At 45.3% G+C, this 13731-nt stretch overlaps 4 protein-coding genes and 1 non-coding gene across 7 annotated transcripts; 2 read left to right on the top strand and 3 right to left on the bottom strand.

Moving 5' to 3' along the window:
* Positions 1–4073: 4073 nt before the first annotated feature.
* On the bottom strand, positions 4074–6904 carry LOC9662444 (pentatricopeptide repeat-containing protein At3g09040, mitochondrial). The gene is made up of 2 exons (XM_024664340.1): positions 6792–6904; positions 4074–6724 (listed from the first exon to the last, which is right to left on the bottom strand). Exon 2 carries the CDS (start codon positions 6691–6693, stop codon positions 4438–4440), a length of 2256 nt encoding a protein of 751 aa, XP_024520108.1. The 5' UTR covers positions 6694–6724; positions 6792–6904; the 3' UTR covers positions 4074–4437.
* On the bottom strand, positions 6736–8656 carry LOC9662445 (protein arginine N-methyltransferase 2). The gene is made up of 5 exons (XM_002990524.2): positions 8500–8656; positions 8364–8428; positions 7802–8296; positions 7176–7574; positions 6736–7128 (listed from the first exon to the last, which is right to left on the bottom strand). Exons 3-5 carry the CDS (start codon positions 8067–8069, stop codon positions 6812–6814), a joined length of 984 nt encoding a protein of 327 aa, XP_002990570.1. The 5' UTR covers positions 8070–8296; positions 8364–8428; positions 8500–8656; the 3' UTR covers positions 6736–6811.
* Positions 8657–8742: 86 nt separating this feature from the next.
* Positions 8743–8826, top strand: TRNAL-CAA. The gene has a single exon. It is a non-coding gene; the product is annotated as a tRNA-Leu (tRNA).
* Positions 8827–8883: 57 nt separating this feature from the next.
* On the top strand, positions 8884–10524 carry LOC9662446. 3 transcript variants are annotated; one of them, XM_024664335.1, is made up of 7 exons: positions 8884–9030; positions 9092–9124; positions 9184–9231; positions 9290–9557; positions 9615–9822; positions 9897–10099; positions 10161–10524. In XM_024664335.1, exons 1-7 carry the CDS (start codon positions 8915–8917, stop codon positions 10350–10352), a joined length of 1068 nt encoding a protein of 355 aa, XP_024520103.1. In that variant the 5' UTR covers positions 8884–8914; the 3' UTR covers positions 10353–10524. The 3 variants fall into 3 exon arrangements, with proteins under 3 accessions (XP_024520103.1, XP_024520104.1, XP_024520105.1); XM_024664336.1 differs by having other exon boundaries at positions 9299–9557; XM_024664337.1 differs by lacking the exons at positions 9092–9124; positions 9184–9231 and having other exon boundaries at positions 9299–9557.
* A 524-nt stretch (positions 10525–11048) lies between these two features.
* On the bottom strand, positions 11049–13654 carry LOC112342457. Its single transcript, XM_024664302.1, has 3 exons — positions 13205–13654; positions 13043–13119; positions 11049–12975 (listed from the first exon to the last, which is right to left on the bottom strand). Exons 1-3 carry the CDS (start codon positions 13652–13654, stop codon positions 11058–11060), a joined length of 2445 nt encoding a protein of 814 aa, XP_024520070.1. The 3' UTR covers positions 11049–11057.
* Positions 13655–13731: the final 77 nt, after the last annotated feature.

The following is a 13731-nucleotide window of genomic DNA, read 5'->3' on the forward strand; positions in this document are numbered from 1 at the left end:
AAACATCCCTTTATAGTGTAGATAATGTCCAAAGACTATTTCGAATAAGGAAAATGTTTAAAAGAATATAAGTTCTTCGACACAATTAATGGTTATTTGTTAAAAAAAGAATACTAAGAACAAAAGACATATAGCCACTTTCATACATACTAGGAAAGCCTTCAGAAAACAAACCTAATGTTCTTGACCTAGTTATTAATAAGGGCCCAAGAAAAATAACCTCTTCCATATGCAACTTTTGAGGTTAAAATATCCCTTTGCAGCATAAATAATGTCTAAGGATTTTTTCAAATAAGGAGAAAAATCAAAAGAACATAATTTTCTTGACACAGTTAATGGTTATTTATTAGAAAAAACACTACAAATAAAAGACAAATAGCCTCTTCTATACGTAATTGTGTTTTTTAGTGTTTTTCTTGTTGAAAAATCCCTTTAGCTAGCATAAAAAATGGCTATTTACTATGGCAAACTTAAAAATAAAGATTAATGACAAATAATAACTTTTATTTACTTTTTTTTTCTTGGGCTTTCAGAATCTTATATTGTGGACAAGAAACCATTAGTATTTACCATATATGAGTTTGAGGATTTTTTTGGTTGAAATATCTATTTAGCTAGCATTGGAAACTTGTAATGAGTGTTGCAAACAAAAAATATAATCAAAATCCTACATAAAACAAACTTAATTTTCTTGATGCTCCATTGTTAAATAGCCAAAAGTAACACTAAAAACTAATAATAGTTAGTTTCTTTTGGGCATAATTTTGTTTTTTGGTATCTTTTTGGTTGAAATATCCCTTTGGCTTAACTCTCAACCTGTCTCTCTCATGGCACAGCTATGACTTCAAAGCTATACAATTGTCAAGCTTTATAGCTCTTGATAATCTATTCTATTTTAAAATCTTTTCTTTCTTCTTGGTTAAAAGTAGTACTATGTACCAATTACTAGTTTTGGCTTCCATGTGTTAATGGTTAATTAATAATACTCATAAGTGGTAGCAACCCCAAGAAAACCTTAAAGGAGATGTATATATGGCTTGTGTATTAAGCCTTAAAACTATGTTTTCCAACTTGCACAATATTTGGTTTTTGGTAATTTGTAATACTTGTAATTAGTAGCAGCCCCGAGAAAACCTAGCCTAGTGATAATGGCACTCTCGACATTCATCTCTCCCATGGCACAACTATCCTTTCACAATGGCTATAAAGTTATTAAGTTTCATAGTTGTCAATATTCTATTCCAAAGTGCTTCAAGCTTCTTCTAGACTATGATGCAGATAGTGATAGAGTCCTTGCCTTTAGGAGCGAAAATGATTTAGCATTGAATGTCATGAGCAGCATTGCATCTGATTTATTAGATGATAGTTGCTATTTTCCTGCACTTGATTATTATCATCTTGTAGTGATGATGAGTTCCAGTGTGCTTTCTGATATGGTGAGTAAAATGGTAAAAGCTCCTCAAGAATGGTTCTGCTTGCTAAAGCTTGACATTTAGAAGATATATTGTCTATCTGGCTTTGGTTTCATCATTTATAACTCAGACAAATAAGTCTCTTGTCTTTGCTTCTAGTTTTTTGGTCTTTAATTTTGTTTTGGGCTATTAGTTTTCCACAAAATAGAAATATCTAATAGGTATCTTTTTGAAGAGGAGAAATGGCTGAAGGTTTTGGAGCAACTCTTAGCTTCAAACAATTTAGCTATTTTTTAAACAAAATGCAAAGATTATATTTGCAAGGGTAAGCTTTTTCACTCATTTGTTTCTGCATTGTTTTACTTCATATGTTTTTGTAGAAACAATTAAGCTTGTTGTACTTATTGTTGACATTGAATCAACTAAACATCAAAAGAAATTTGACTTTTTGTAGTACTTTTTTACAATGGCTTCCAAGAATGGCAAACACACTATTAAGGTTAACCACTACATCAACTAATGTCTAGTGTTTTGGATCTTTCTTCTGTGATCCTAGATTGCAAGTTTTCCTTGGCATTCATTGCAAGTAAATTTTCAGTTTATTATTACTATTTGTGCTATTTCTTCTATTCTTAAGTTTTTTTTTTCAGCATGGACGAAGACACTACCTAAAAAAGGGTAAAACAAAGAATTGTGCAATGCAATCACAAAAGTTCAAAAAGCAAAGGTCAAAAAACTTATTTTTGGAGCATTAAATCTTAACAACACAAATAACACTGATCAAGTACCCTTGATTGTGGCTTGTGCAGTAGGTGATCAAACTATTATTAAACTGTTATTACAAAAAGGGGTAAACAAAAACTTTAAAAGTATTCAAAATGGCTTTTTCTAATATATGTTGATACTTTTGGCTTTACAAATGCTTTTGGAATGTTCCCGTACCTTGAGGCAATCAAGTATTGCTTGCCATTCAATCTTATTGAAGACCTCTCATTAGCACCAGCATTGGTTAGTATAAGTGACATTGTAGATAACTTGTCACACACCACGGGTTTCATGGATGAAAACAAAAAGTAGACTAGAAAAAACATATATGGGAGCTAAAGTGAGTTTTTGAACAAATTCTAAGTGCCTCTGACGATGATAAGCCTAACCATTTACAACAATCAATAACTACTCAAGAGATGGCGAGTTTCCTACTAGCACTAGGAAGTCCATAAAGCTGGGAAAATTTGGAAAATTTAAAAATCTATTGAAGTAGCAGGATGTTTTAGTTGTTAGTAATTAAAGACCATGTACTACTTTAGATACCTAAAGCCAAGTTTGAGCTATATTTGAAAATTAATCTATAAGGCTCATCCGTTATAAAAAGATAACCGTTAGGAATTTGAAGCACCATTAACTATTTACTATTACCTTATTTCAGTTGTTTAGTGGTGAGAGATAAGGTTTAGGGCAAGGATATTTCATAGAACTTGTTGGAAGGTGAGGGCAATAGCGTTGGAAGGGAGCTAAAGATCAGCCACTTGCAAGATCTAACCTACATTTCAGGATGGGTAAAATCCCCAATCACATAGATAGGAAGACTACATTTTTTTTAAGACACAACGGTGCAAAAGGATGCCTATTGAAGGTTTTTGATCTTGGTTTTTTCTCAACTTTTGTTGATCAATGGGCTGTTCATTTATGGCATCTACTTAAAGATGCACAAAGCTACCGATCAAGATCCTCAATAGAAAGCTCAAGCACCCCTCATTACTGCTTTTTTTCAAAGATGCATAATAGTGAAAGGGTTTTTGGTCTTTGGTTTAAAGCATAGTTTCTCATCTTTGGCAATTTTTTAGTGATGCGCAAAGTTGTCTCGGCCAAGGAGGATGTCGACACATTTAGTGATGTAGATGAGTGGCAATGTCTTGAGGGTGGAGATGACAAACCATACATGTGCAAGCTCGAGAATGTCCTTACATACCCCCTAAAGGGATTTTGTGACAAGCAATTTTTCAACAAAGCAGCTTTAAATCAGCATAGAATCAAATTCCACAACCGTGAAATCGTAAGTTTTTTTATGTTTTTTTTCTTTTCAATACTTTTTTTTTTCTAGTTGACAATGCTAAAATCTGGAAATGGACATGGGAGGAAGAGTAAGCAAGAGTCCTCTTCCAAGAAATACCAGGTAAAGAAATTTTATTCCTCAAAACTTACATTCAAATTTTTATACAAATTTTTATTATGCAGACATTAGAAGACCAAGTGTGGGTTCACAATGAAGCGCTGCCACGCAGATTGGAGAACCAAAAGTTGAAGCTTCTAAACATGAAGTATAGCCATATCAAAGATGAAGACACCCGAAAAATTAAAATCCTGCAAGATCTAAAAACATGGAAAAAACACTATACTGATTTAATGCTGGAAAATGACAAGAAGAAGCAGGATAGGCGACTACGTGCTGCTCAACGTGAGCAAGAACTGGTAATTGTCTTGTTGTCTAAAATGTTTTTATTCTATTATTTCTGCAGAGAAAGAGGAAACAAGAAATAAGGAAAAAGAGAGAAGAACAGAAGAAGAAAAAAATTAAGCATGAGGACAACCATTATCATGATGAAGAGGTGAAGCAAGAAAGTTTTTAACCATCTTGTCTTAAACGGAGCTACCCTGACAATATAAAGTATAACTTTTTTCAAATTCTTGTAATTGAACCCAAGAAAAAGAGAAAATCTGGACTGCAAAGGACCAAGCCAATCAAAGTTATTGATCTTCAGATTGTTCTTTAAAAATGAATGCTGCTGTGGGCTTTGGGACGTCGTATGCTTCGGACAAAAGCTTTGCTGACCAAGGGCCTTCGTTTCTTCTGCAACTCTCGCGGCTTTTTGCTGAGATGCTCGTTACCATGTAAATCCATGTACAAAGTGATCAATCGAGCGCCTACAGTCGCAAAATCTCACAGTCGCGATGGTGACCAACTTTTTCGTCACTAGCAAACGGCTGTCTGTCTCCTTTGATCCTCTTGGTTCTGTCCCTGCCGGCGCTAGCAAAACCCGGATAGCACCACAAACGGGCTAGATCTCCTGGAATCCAACTCGTGCGCTTTGCACGCGGCCCAGGCCCCGCGCTCCATATCGTTGTGAGCTTTACACGCATTGAGCAGAGCCGTCCACGCGCTTATATGGGGCCGCACTGGCATGCTCGCGATCAGCTCCTCGGCCTCGTCGATCCAACCAGCCCGGCAAAAGAGATCCACCAAGCAGCCAAAGTGAGCCGGGACAGCCTCAACCTGGTAGTCTTCCACCATGCCCGAGTAAAACTCTCTCGCTCGATCCAGGAGTCCGAGGTGGCTGCAAGCAAACAGCGCGCACAGCAGCGTCACGCCGTCCGGCCGCGTCCCACTCAGCTCCATTCTCTCGTAGAGCTTGAGAGCATCGGTGGCATGGCCGTGCTGGGCATAAGCACCGATCAGCGAGTTCCATGTCGCCACCGTTGTAGTCTTCATCCCCTGGAACACCGCTTCCGCCTCTGCGAACTTTCCACACTTGCCGTACATGTTTACCACGGCCGTCGCTACAAAAACATCCGTGACCATCGTCGTCCCCTCCACAAGCCTGTGAATCTTCCGGCCTTCGGCGAGGTTCTCGACGCTGGTGCACGCGTCCAGAGCACAGACGAGAGCCACCGCGTCTGGCCTGACGCCTTCCACGACCATTTCCCTGTAGAGATCCAGAGCCCTGCCACCGTAGCCGTGTTCTACCATCCCCATGATCATGCAAGTCCAGCTGACGACGCTCCGCCTCTTCATTCTCTCAAACACCGCGACGGAGTCCTCCAGGCTAAACTTGTTGTAGGCTGTTATCAGAGTGTTGCCGACTTGTTCGTCCTGTTCCAGGCCCTGATCCGCAAGCTCTTGATGGATTTCCCTGAGCTGTTCTAAGCTGGAGCAAGCCGGAAGCAGGCTCAAGTACGTGACGGAGTTTGGCTGAAGCCCCGCTTTCTTCATTCGCCTGTACAGATCTACGGCCTCTTTGCAATGCCCGAGCTGGGAACAAGCCGTAACCATTGCGTTCCATGTCACGTCACTTCGCTGTTTCATCCCCTCGAATACAGCCCTGGCATCTTCCACACTGCCGCACTTCCCGTACATGTTGAGCAGCGCAGTCTCGAGAACGACCCCAGGTGTGATTCTACTGTCCACAATCTGTCGGTGGACCTGTCTGCCATCTTCGAGGGACTCCCGGCTGTTGAATGCCCCCAGAATAACTGTGAATGTCACCGAGTCGGGAGCTACGTCCATTCTCTTGAAAAGCTCGAAGGCTTCTTTCCTGTGTCCCTGTTGAATGTAAACTGACATGAGAGCATTCCACGAGATCACGTCCCGGAAAGCAATCCTGTCAAACACTCTCTTTGCATCGCTCAAGCTCCCACACTTCCCAAACATGTTCACCAGTGCATTTCCAACGAATTTGTCCCTCTCGAGCCCTGCAGAGACAACGTCCTGGTGAATAAGCCGTCCGCTTTCAAGAGTGCAAGCGTGTAAAACGTTGAGAAAAGTTACCCTGTCCGGCTTCAAGTTCATGTCATAGTAAAGCTCTAGCGCCTCCGAGAAGTGCCCATTCTGGGCATATGCGGCAATCATCACGTTCCAGCAGACAACATTCTTCACAGGGATCCGGTCGAAAATCTTCCTGGCTTCTTCAGCACTGCCGCATCTGCCATACATGTTCATGAGCGCAGAGTCAAGGATCAGACTAGACTCCAGCCCACTCTCAACAAAACGCGAATGAAACTGCTTACCTTCTTCCAAACTCCCCACCAAGGAGCAAGCAGTAGCAGCTGTAACGAAGGTGACTCTGTCTGCGCGGATTCCGTGAACATCAACCATCTGCTTGAACAATTCCAGAGCCTGATCTCCAGACCCATTGTTGCAGTAGGCACCCAGCATGAGGTTCCACGAAAAGCAGCTGCTTCTCTTTATCGAGTTGAAGACGGCTCTGGCTTCTTCCACACTCCCACACTTGCCGTACATCTCCACCAGCGTGTTGTCCACTGCCTTGAGCTGCCCGTTCGCGACAAGGTGCCGATGGATGCGCCTGACGTCGTCGAGAGACTTGTGATCCCCCGCTTGCCGGAGAAGTGATGCGTACGTAGCCGAATCGATCTCCATGCTTTGCTCGTCTAGCAATTCGAGAGCACTCTGGAGCTGCTTCAAACAACCCATCTTGCTGCTGCTGGTAGCTCTGGCTGTCGAAGATGGTGGTGACTTTCTTACGATGTTACTTGCCCATTTCCGCATCAGCAGGATGTCTACTTGCTTGAACCATAGGCTAGATAAAAAGAAGAGAAAGAAACAATGTGGTCATTTTACCCAAACTCCAAACTCAAGATGTTTACCATGATTTTCTCAAGATTTTCTAGTTGTCGGTCTCTTCCTCGGCTTGTGCAGCAGGCAAAAAGTATGTATCCAGTTGCCAGTATTTCTCTCGGACCCCTTCCCAGGTCTTCTCGTCCAGGCAGCTCCTCACTGGCAAAGGAATGAACTGAGTGGTGAGACCGATCTGTGCAAGTTCCAACGCCACCAGCTGACAGTAAACAACGTGAAAGAACGCATTGTGTCCGCACAGACCATTGAAGTAGGAGTAGATTCCTCCAGGCTTCAAGAGTTTTGGTAGCTGGGAGTGGAACTCTCGCATATCTTCGTAGTACTCCCCGTAAGTGTCAAAGAAAATCCCTGTGTAACAAGATTTTTAGCTGCAAGTAAAGCGAGATGGAACTTACCATCATACTGTCCCAGCTCGGAAATAACATCTTGCCATCGCCCGAAGACAATTCGAACGTTCGCCTTCTCTTTCCAGCCTGTGGAGATCATTCGAGCGTAAACATCTGGATGCGCTTCGATGATCGTGTGAGACGATGGATTGTAGCTCTGGATCGCAGTGTCGACGAGTCCCATGCCAAAGCCGACGTTGAGAATGTCGTCACCACCGCAGCAAACCGCCTTAGCGTGAGCTTCCATAAGAGGTCTCTCCCACGCCATCATAACGCCCTCACTCTCCTCGTTCACCAGCTTTCCTTCACTAAAACTTAGCCGAGCTTCCAAGTAGTCCTTGTTGGAAAATTCGCTGTTCTTGGTGGTTTGTCTCGAGGCCGCTCCAAGCACGAGCTCAGCTTTCACGCCTTCAAGGAAAAGGAAAGAAATATATCGATCACATTGGCAGGGAAATCGCAAAATCGAGCAAGAAATCCATGGAAACAAGAAAAACTAGGGAAGAACAATACCGGCATCGAGAGGATGATCACATTGGCAGGGAGATCGCAAAATCGAGCAAGAAATCCATGAAAACAAGAAAATCTAGGGGGGAAATCGCAAAATCGAGCAAGAAAAATCTAGGGAAGAGCAATACCGGCATCAAGAAGGATGTCGTAGCAATCCTGGTGACCCGCGTCCATGGCATAATCTCCAGCGCAGCGTCCGGATCGATCCAACGCGTTCCAGGGAGCGCCGGCATTCAAGACAACACGCACTACCTCGGAATGCCCAGCTTTTGCCGCGGCGATGAGCGGCGTGAGACCTGTAGATGGATTCGCGTAGCTTGCATCCCCGCCGGCTCGAATCAGCTCTCGCAGCTCCGTGGCATCGCCCCGCGCCGCGGCATCGAGCAGCGCATCCATAATCTCTCGCGAATGAAACAACTCTACCTAGGGTTCTTGGAGGGGATGAGATGTTTTGAAAAAAATTTGGATGATACATTTGCGCGAGACCTCGATCACTCTTCCATGGCGATTGCCGCTGGTGCTGGCTCCGGCGCTGGCGATCCTTCGGTGGTGGAATCAGCTGGCTTGGGAGGCAGTGGCGTCGGCGGCAGCCCTCGACCCTTGTTGCGCTTTCGGGGCCGCGACTGGCATCGCAAATCGATCGATTGGAGGTCTCAACCAGTGAATCTAGAAAGAAGAAAAGGAGCTTACATTCCCAAACGAGTGCCTGAATCGCTTCCCTTTGGCTGTGCGCTTGTCGCCCCTTCCACAGTAGACTGTTTCCATCAATCGTCAATCGATCAAATCGAGAGAGATAGAGAGAGAGCATTGTAGAGCAAGAACGAACCAGATGGATAACACGAAATAGATGGAACGCAAGCGAGCTGTGCCGGCCGCGTTGGCGCGTGAATTGCCAGGGCGCTGGAGCTGCCAGCGAGGAATGCTGCTCGATTAGACGCCATGGCCGTGGCCATCGCTGGAACCTCCAAATTCCAATCCCTTGTCTTGTGAGAAATCCCTCATCCAATCCATTAGACATTATTTCTCATTAAGCAGTATGAGTTACACAAGAGAAGGCTTCACACAAGTGGTCAGGATGGCCGAGTGGTCTAAGGCGCCAGACTCAAGTTCTGGTCCTCTTACGAGGGCGTGGGTTCGAACCCCACTTCTGACAAATACGATTTTTTTTTCACGTTTAAAGTTTTGTTTACCTCAAAGTTAATCTCATTGATGCATTGTGTCTCCCACTTCCTTTCTCTGCAATGAATCAAGCACTCCAGTCATACATTTATAATCCCAATGCAAGTCTCCCCAAGATCAAAAGAACAGCAATTGTGAGAGCTCAAGACACTTCCAAGCCCATTTTGGCTGGATCAAGGTAATGAAATGCATTGTCAACTCTTTCCTTGATTGAAAGATCTCCCCGTACTCGTGTGAAGATCACAAAAGCCAATCTCTACTTCTGGACAACGGTATGCGTCAAGAGAGAAGTATCAATTTGATTTCTCAAAGAGTTCCTCTTTTTTGCTAGATCTGAGGATGTTTTCAAAAGCTCCAGCCCGATTTCTACTAATCTCAGGTGAGTGGTAGCTCTTCCCAAAAGATACTGCTCATGGCAATCGACTTCTCTGCATAAGATTTGACAGGTTTTTGGGGCTGGCATCACTCACAAGGCCGGACGATGTTGTCCCGTCCTTGATGCTGAGCTTGGGAGGGAGCTGGATGACCGCAAACTTAAGCCTGGAGTTTATCAATCTTCCATTGGTGTGGACGACCGCTCTTTGCAGCGCTTGCATCGCCGGGGCCTCTATGCTCGCCAACGATTGCTACGATCACAGCAATGGGACCGACGCGCTCAACAAGCGAGAGTCAGCGCTCGAGAGTGGCCAATTGGAAGTAGCTCACGTAAGAATATTATAGTCACATTCATTAAGAATTCTAATAGCAGTTTGATTCGTCAAGGTTGCATTGGCTAGTGGATGTATCTATGGCGCCGCTTTGCTGGGAGCTTGTTACTTGGAGACTCTAAATGCGAGGCTTTTGGTCGCCACCTCGGCTTTGATAACTTTCATCTATACACCTTTGTTCAAGAAGGTGACGATAGTGAAGAATTTGGTGGTGGCAGCTGTGGTAGCGAGCTCTATTCTCGCTGGAGGCTTGGCAATCACAGGTGAATTGATAGATCACACAAGGATCTTGCAAGGATCCTTTCAAGTCATAATATGAATTACATCTCTTTTGTAGGAGATGCTGCAAGTTTTCCGATGAGAACTTACGCCTCCACTCTCTACATCTTCCTCTCGATTTTGGGGCGTGAGATTCTCAAGGACGTGGTAGATGTGGATGGTGATCGAGTCACGGGTGTGAGAACTTTCCCGGTTATCTTTGGAAGGGAGCTTGGGATAGTTTTATCCGGAGCATGCTCTCTGGGAGCAAATGTTTTCCTGGTAAAATGGTTTTAATTATCACAAAGTAAAAATGCTCTAACCAGAGATAATATTCATGCAGGCGAAGCTTTTGTGGTCCAACTCTTCACACTTTGTGTTGCTCATTGCGATGGTGAACTCGTTTCCAATGCATTTTAAGCTGCTTAAACTACTCATGCTTAGCAATGGCGATGCTAATGTGGAAAGCGTGGTCAAGCTGGATACAAAGTTTACAATGGCATTTGGTCTCTATCTCCTCGCCATAGCAGTATAAAGTAATTCAATTAACTAATGCTGTAAGAGATCCACAAACTTTATCGGTCAGCTTGAGCGCAAAGCAGAACATTGAGATCGGGTAGAGCAACAAAGCTGTAGAACTCTATATGGTAGCTTGTGTGTGACTGACCAGGTCTGACCATTTTGTTTGAAGCTCAGAGATAAGGCCAAGAAACTAGCTTTGATGGTTTCTCTTCATCTATGCAGCCTGTCCTGAAACGATTGAATTTTCACAGTGGAATCTTCGTCAGTCGATCCAATTTGTCTTTGTATAAACAAAGGTGAATATAAGCAGAAGGAAAGGAAAAGAGAAACACGGCAGGTTAGTCGCTCTCAGTTCTTCCACAGGAGCAAATGCATTAGTAGACTGTGGTGGCTTCCTTATGTCTCGCATAGATCCTTCTTAAATGACAACATACTCAGAAAAAAAGGCCTTCCACTCTCAGGATCTCTGCAAGACTTGAGGAAACCACCACAGTCTACGATTTTAATACACTTGAAACATATTCGCTTGTAAGTCTTGCAGTGATTTGTTGCAATACACTTCGATCTTCTTATATAGCGGTCTCTTTGTGAGACCAACAATAACGTACTCACTTTCTTGTCTTCTTTTCCTTCAGTTCAGTCGCTTCCACAACAAGTCTTAGACAGATCCCTGTTCTATGTGCTTTGAAACAAATAGCCAGTCGCAGAATACACAAAGCTACCTGTTAGAGAGGTCCACAACTTTTTCGCTCAGCTTTGAGCACATTTGAGCGCAGTGTCTTGCTTCGCGCTGAAGGATCGAATCCACTGTTCCACGGCAGAGTTTTCCAAAGCAAGAAGTGCACTCCCGGACGAGTAACTCCCTGGCCTTGCTGCTGTTCCCGTTATGTTGTGCGAAGACTGTTAGCAAAGTAAGCAAGCCTTCGTAGCCTGGAGCTGTGAAGGAAAGAGCCTCCATGATAGCTTCCCATGGCGGAGGTGCCTGTCTCGTTATAAACTTCTCAAACTCCTCTCGGTTTAGAAGGTAGACTTCGTATGCTTTGTAGTACGAGGCCCGCATCCAGCGCTTGTGCCGCTGAGCATCCGGACCTTTCCATCTGCTTATCATCTTCTCTACCTTGCAAGCCATCTCGCTCACTTCGAACAAGTCCAAGTTGCTCGGCTCCTCGAGCATCTTTTCCATCTTGATACCAGAGTTTACGAGATCCCGGTTCTCGGAATGGAGCTTCGACTCAAAGTGGCACCTCTCGCAAGCGCACTCAAATCCCCAGCGAGACTTTGTCTGCCTGCTTCTCACGTCCCACGGCATGAAAGGATCCAGGTATGCCAAGGTAACTTCGTCGCCCGCTTTCAAGTCCCTTGCCGCTCTCACGAGCGAGGCAGATCCCACGGCCTTCTGTGTGGCGCTCGGACAACACGAATGGTTGGCAAAGGCCGTGAGAATCCACAGCCCGGATAGAAACTCGCGTCGCCGCTCTAGTCCTATCACCCGCTCGAACTTGTACCCATAATCGATGGAAGTCTTCCTTGCGCAAGCCGGAATGTCGATGAATCCGATCCTCTGCTGCCAGTTTGTATTCGGCTTGAAGAGATCCAGCTCTGGAATCTCATCGGACTCTACAAGTGATACCAGCTGCTCCAAACTTCTACCCGAGGCCATGCAGTTTCGGACCATCTGTGCAAGAAGATCACTCTCTGCCGGGAGTTTTTCTGAGTCGTGCATAGCAGACAAGGGGTGGCAAAAGAAAAAAACGTCCCCGGCCTTTACATCCTGTGTTGCAAACAGTCCCCTTCCTTTCCCATCTGGAGACATGCCGATGCTCACAGCACCGACAAATTCTCCACACTCGGGCGTGGATTCTCCCGACTCCCTGCTCAAGTAGTACTCGTTCAGATCGAAATGTCCCTGCTCGCTATGCTCTAAGAACCTCTTGCATATTTCCATCTCCCTAGAATTATCGTCCACCAGACCAGACGACTCGAAGCATTCTAGAGCTGCTCGATAGTCATGAAGTTTCAAGAGAGCTCTTGCTTTCCTCAGTAGATTCTCGGAGGAGAATGGACCCTCCGGCTGGAGTTTCAATGCCATCTCGGCATCCTCGAGAGCCTTGTCGAAAAGTCCTGCTCGCAGCCAACCCTCTGATCGATAAGACAGCGCTGCAATCCTGTCTTCCTTCTCAGAACTCTCGTGAACAAAGTTGGCGAAGAGATGCGCTGCGCGAATGTACTCATGGTTTTCCAAAGCAACCATCGCGATTTTCCACGGATCTTCGTCACTGCCTTCCAGTTCTATTCCCGAGATCTCTAGCGAAGCTGGGTTGAGCACCTCGATGCATGGAACACCATCCTTGGCGAAGGAGACCACGGGATCCCTGATAGCCACCGTCGCATCTCTCGGAAACCACTGCCGAGCTTCCTTTTCCGTCCACCAGGAGCTCGCGAAGTTGCAAAGGAAGAGGTAGTAGCGGAAGCTCTGCTCGTCTTCCACGACGTGAACAATGATCCCTTCCCTGACCTCGGCATCGATGCACAGCTTCCCCTGGAGCAATCTCCCAGTAAAATGCTGCTTCGTGAGATCCTTCCCGCGAGCTTCCCTGATCTCGGCCAGCGAAATCGGTTCCAATCCAAGAACACTGCTGTGTGATCGTTGAGAGCGCTGGCTTTGATTGCTTTGAAAGAATGGAAGAAGAGCGCTGGACTTACCAGATCGTATCAACGCCCTGGCATTCTGGATGGATCGCCTCGCAGCGCTCCACAGCGCCATCCAGGAATCGCTTGCCCTAAAATTTGATCCATCCAGCATAGACTATTTGCCATGCCCGCCAAATGCTCGATTCCAGTCTGTTCTTCGATCGATCCAGCTACGCGCAGCTCTTGAGACAATCCCGCGATCTGGACGACTGCCGCCGGCTCGAGGCCAGCGTGCTGGGCAGCGAGCACCGCCGCGATCTCTTCCTCCGAAACCTGATCATCGAAATGTATGGCAGATGCGGCAGCGTGCGCGACGCCAAGCGCGCATTCGACGCGATCGCGATCCCAAACGTCTTCTCCGCCAACATCCTCATCGCCGCCTACGCCCGCGCTGGGAATCTCGCTGGCGCTCGCGGCGTCTTCGATGGAATGAGAGAGAGGAACGTTGTAACCTGGAACGAAGTAATCACTGCATATTCCCACTGTGGCATGGTCGACGAGGCCTGGATGCTGTTTCAACGGATGCCCACGCGCGACGTTGTGTCGTGGACGGCCATGATCACAGCGTTTGCCATTGCTGGGGACTCTGAGGGCGCGAGGTCTGTGTTTGATACCATGCCTCATAGAACTATCGTTTCATCAAATGCTATTCTCACTGCCTATCTAGAGAACGGATCGTTTTACGAGGCGATTGATTTCTT

Source organism: Selaginella moellendorffii, unplaced genomic scaffold (genome assembly GCF_000143415.4).
Source record: "Selaginella moellendorffii unplaced genomic scaffold, v1.0 SELMOscaffold_109, whole genome shotgun sequence".
Classification (NCBI taxonomy): Eukaryota; Viridiplantae; Streptophyta; class Lycopodiopsida; order Selaginellales; family Selaginellaceae; genus Selaginella; species Selaginella moellendorffii.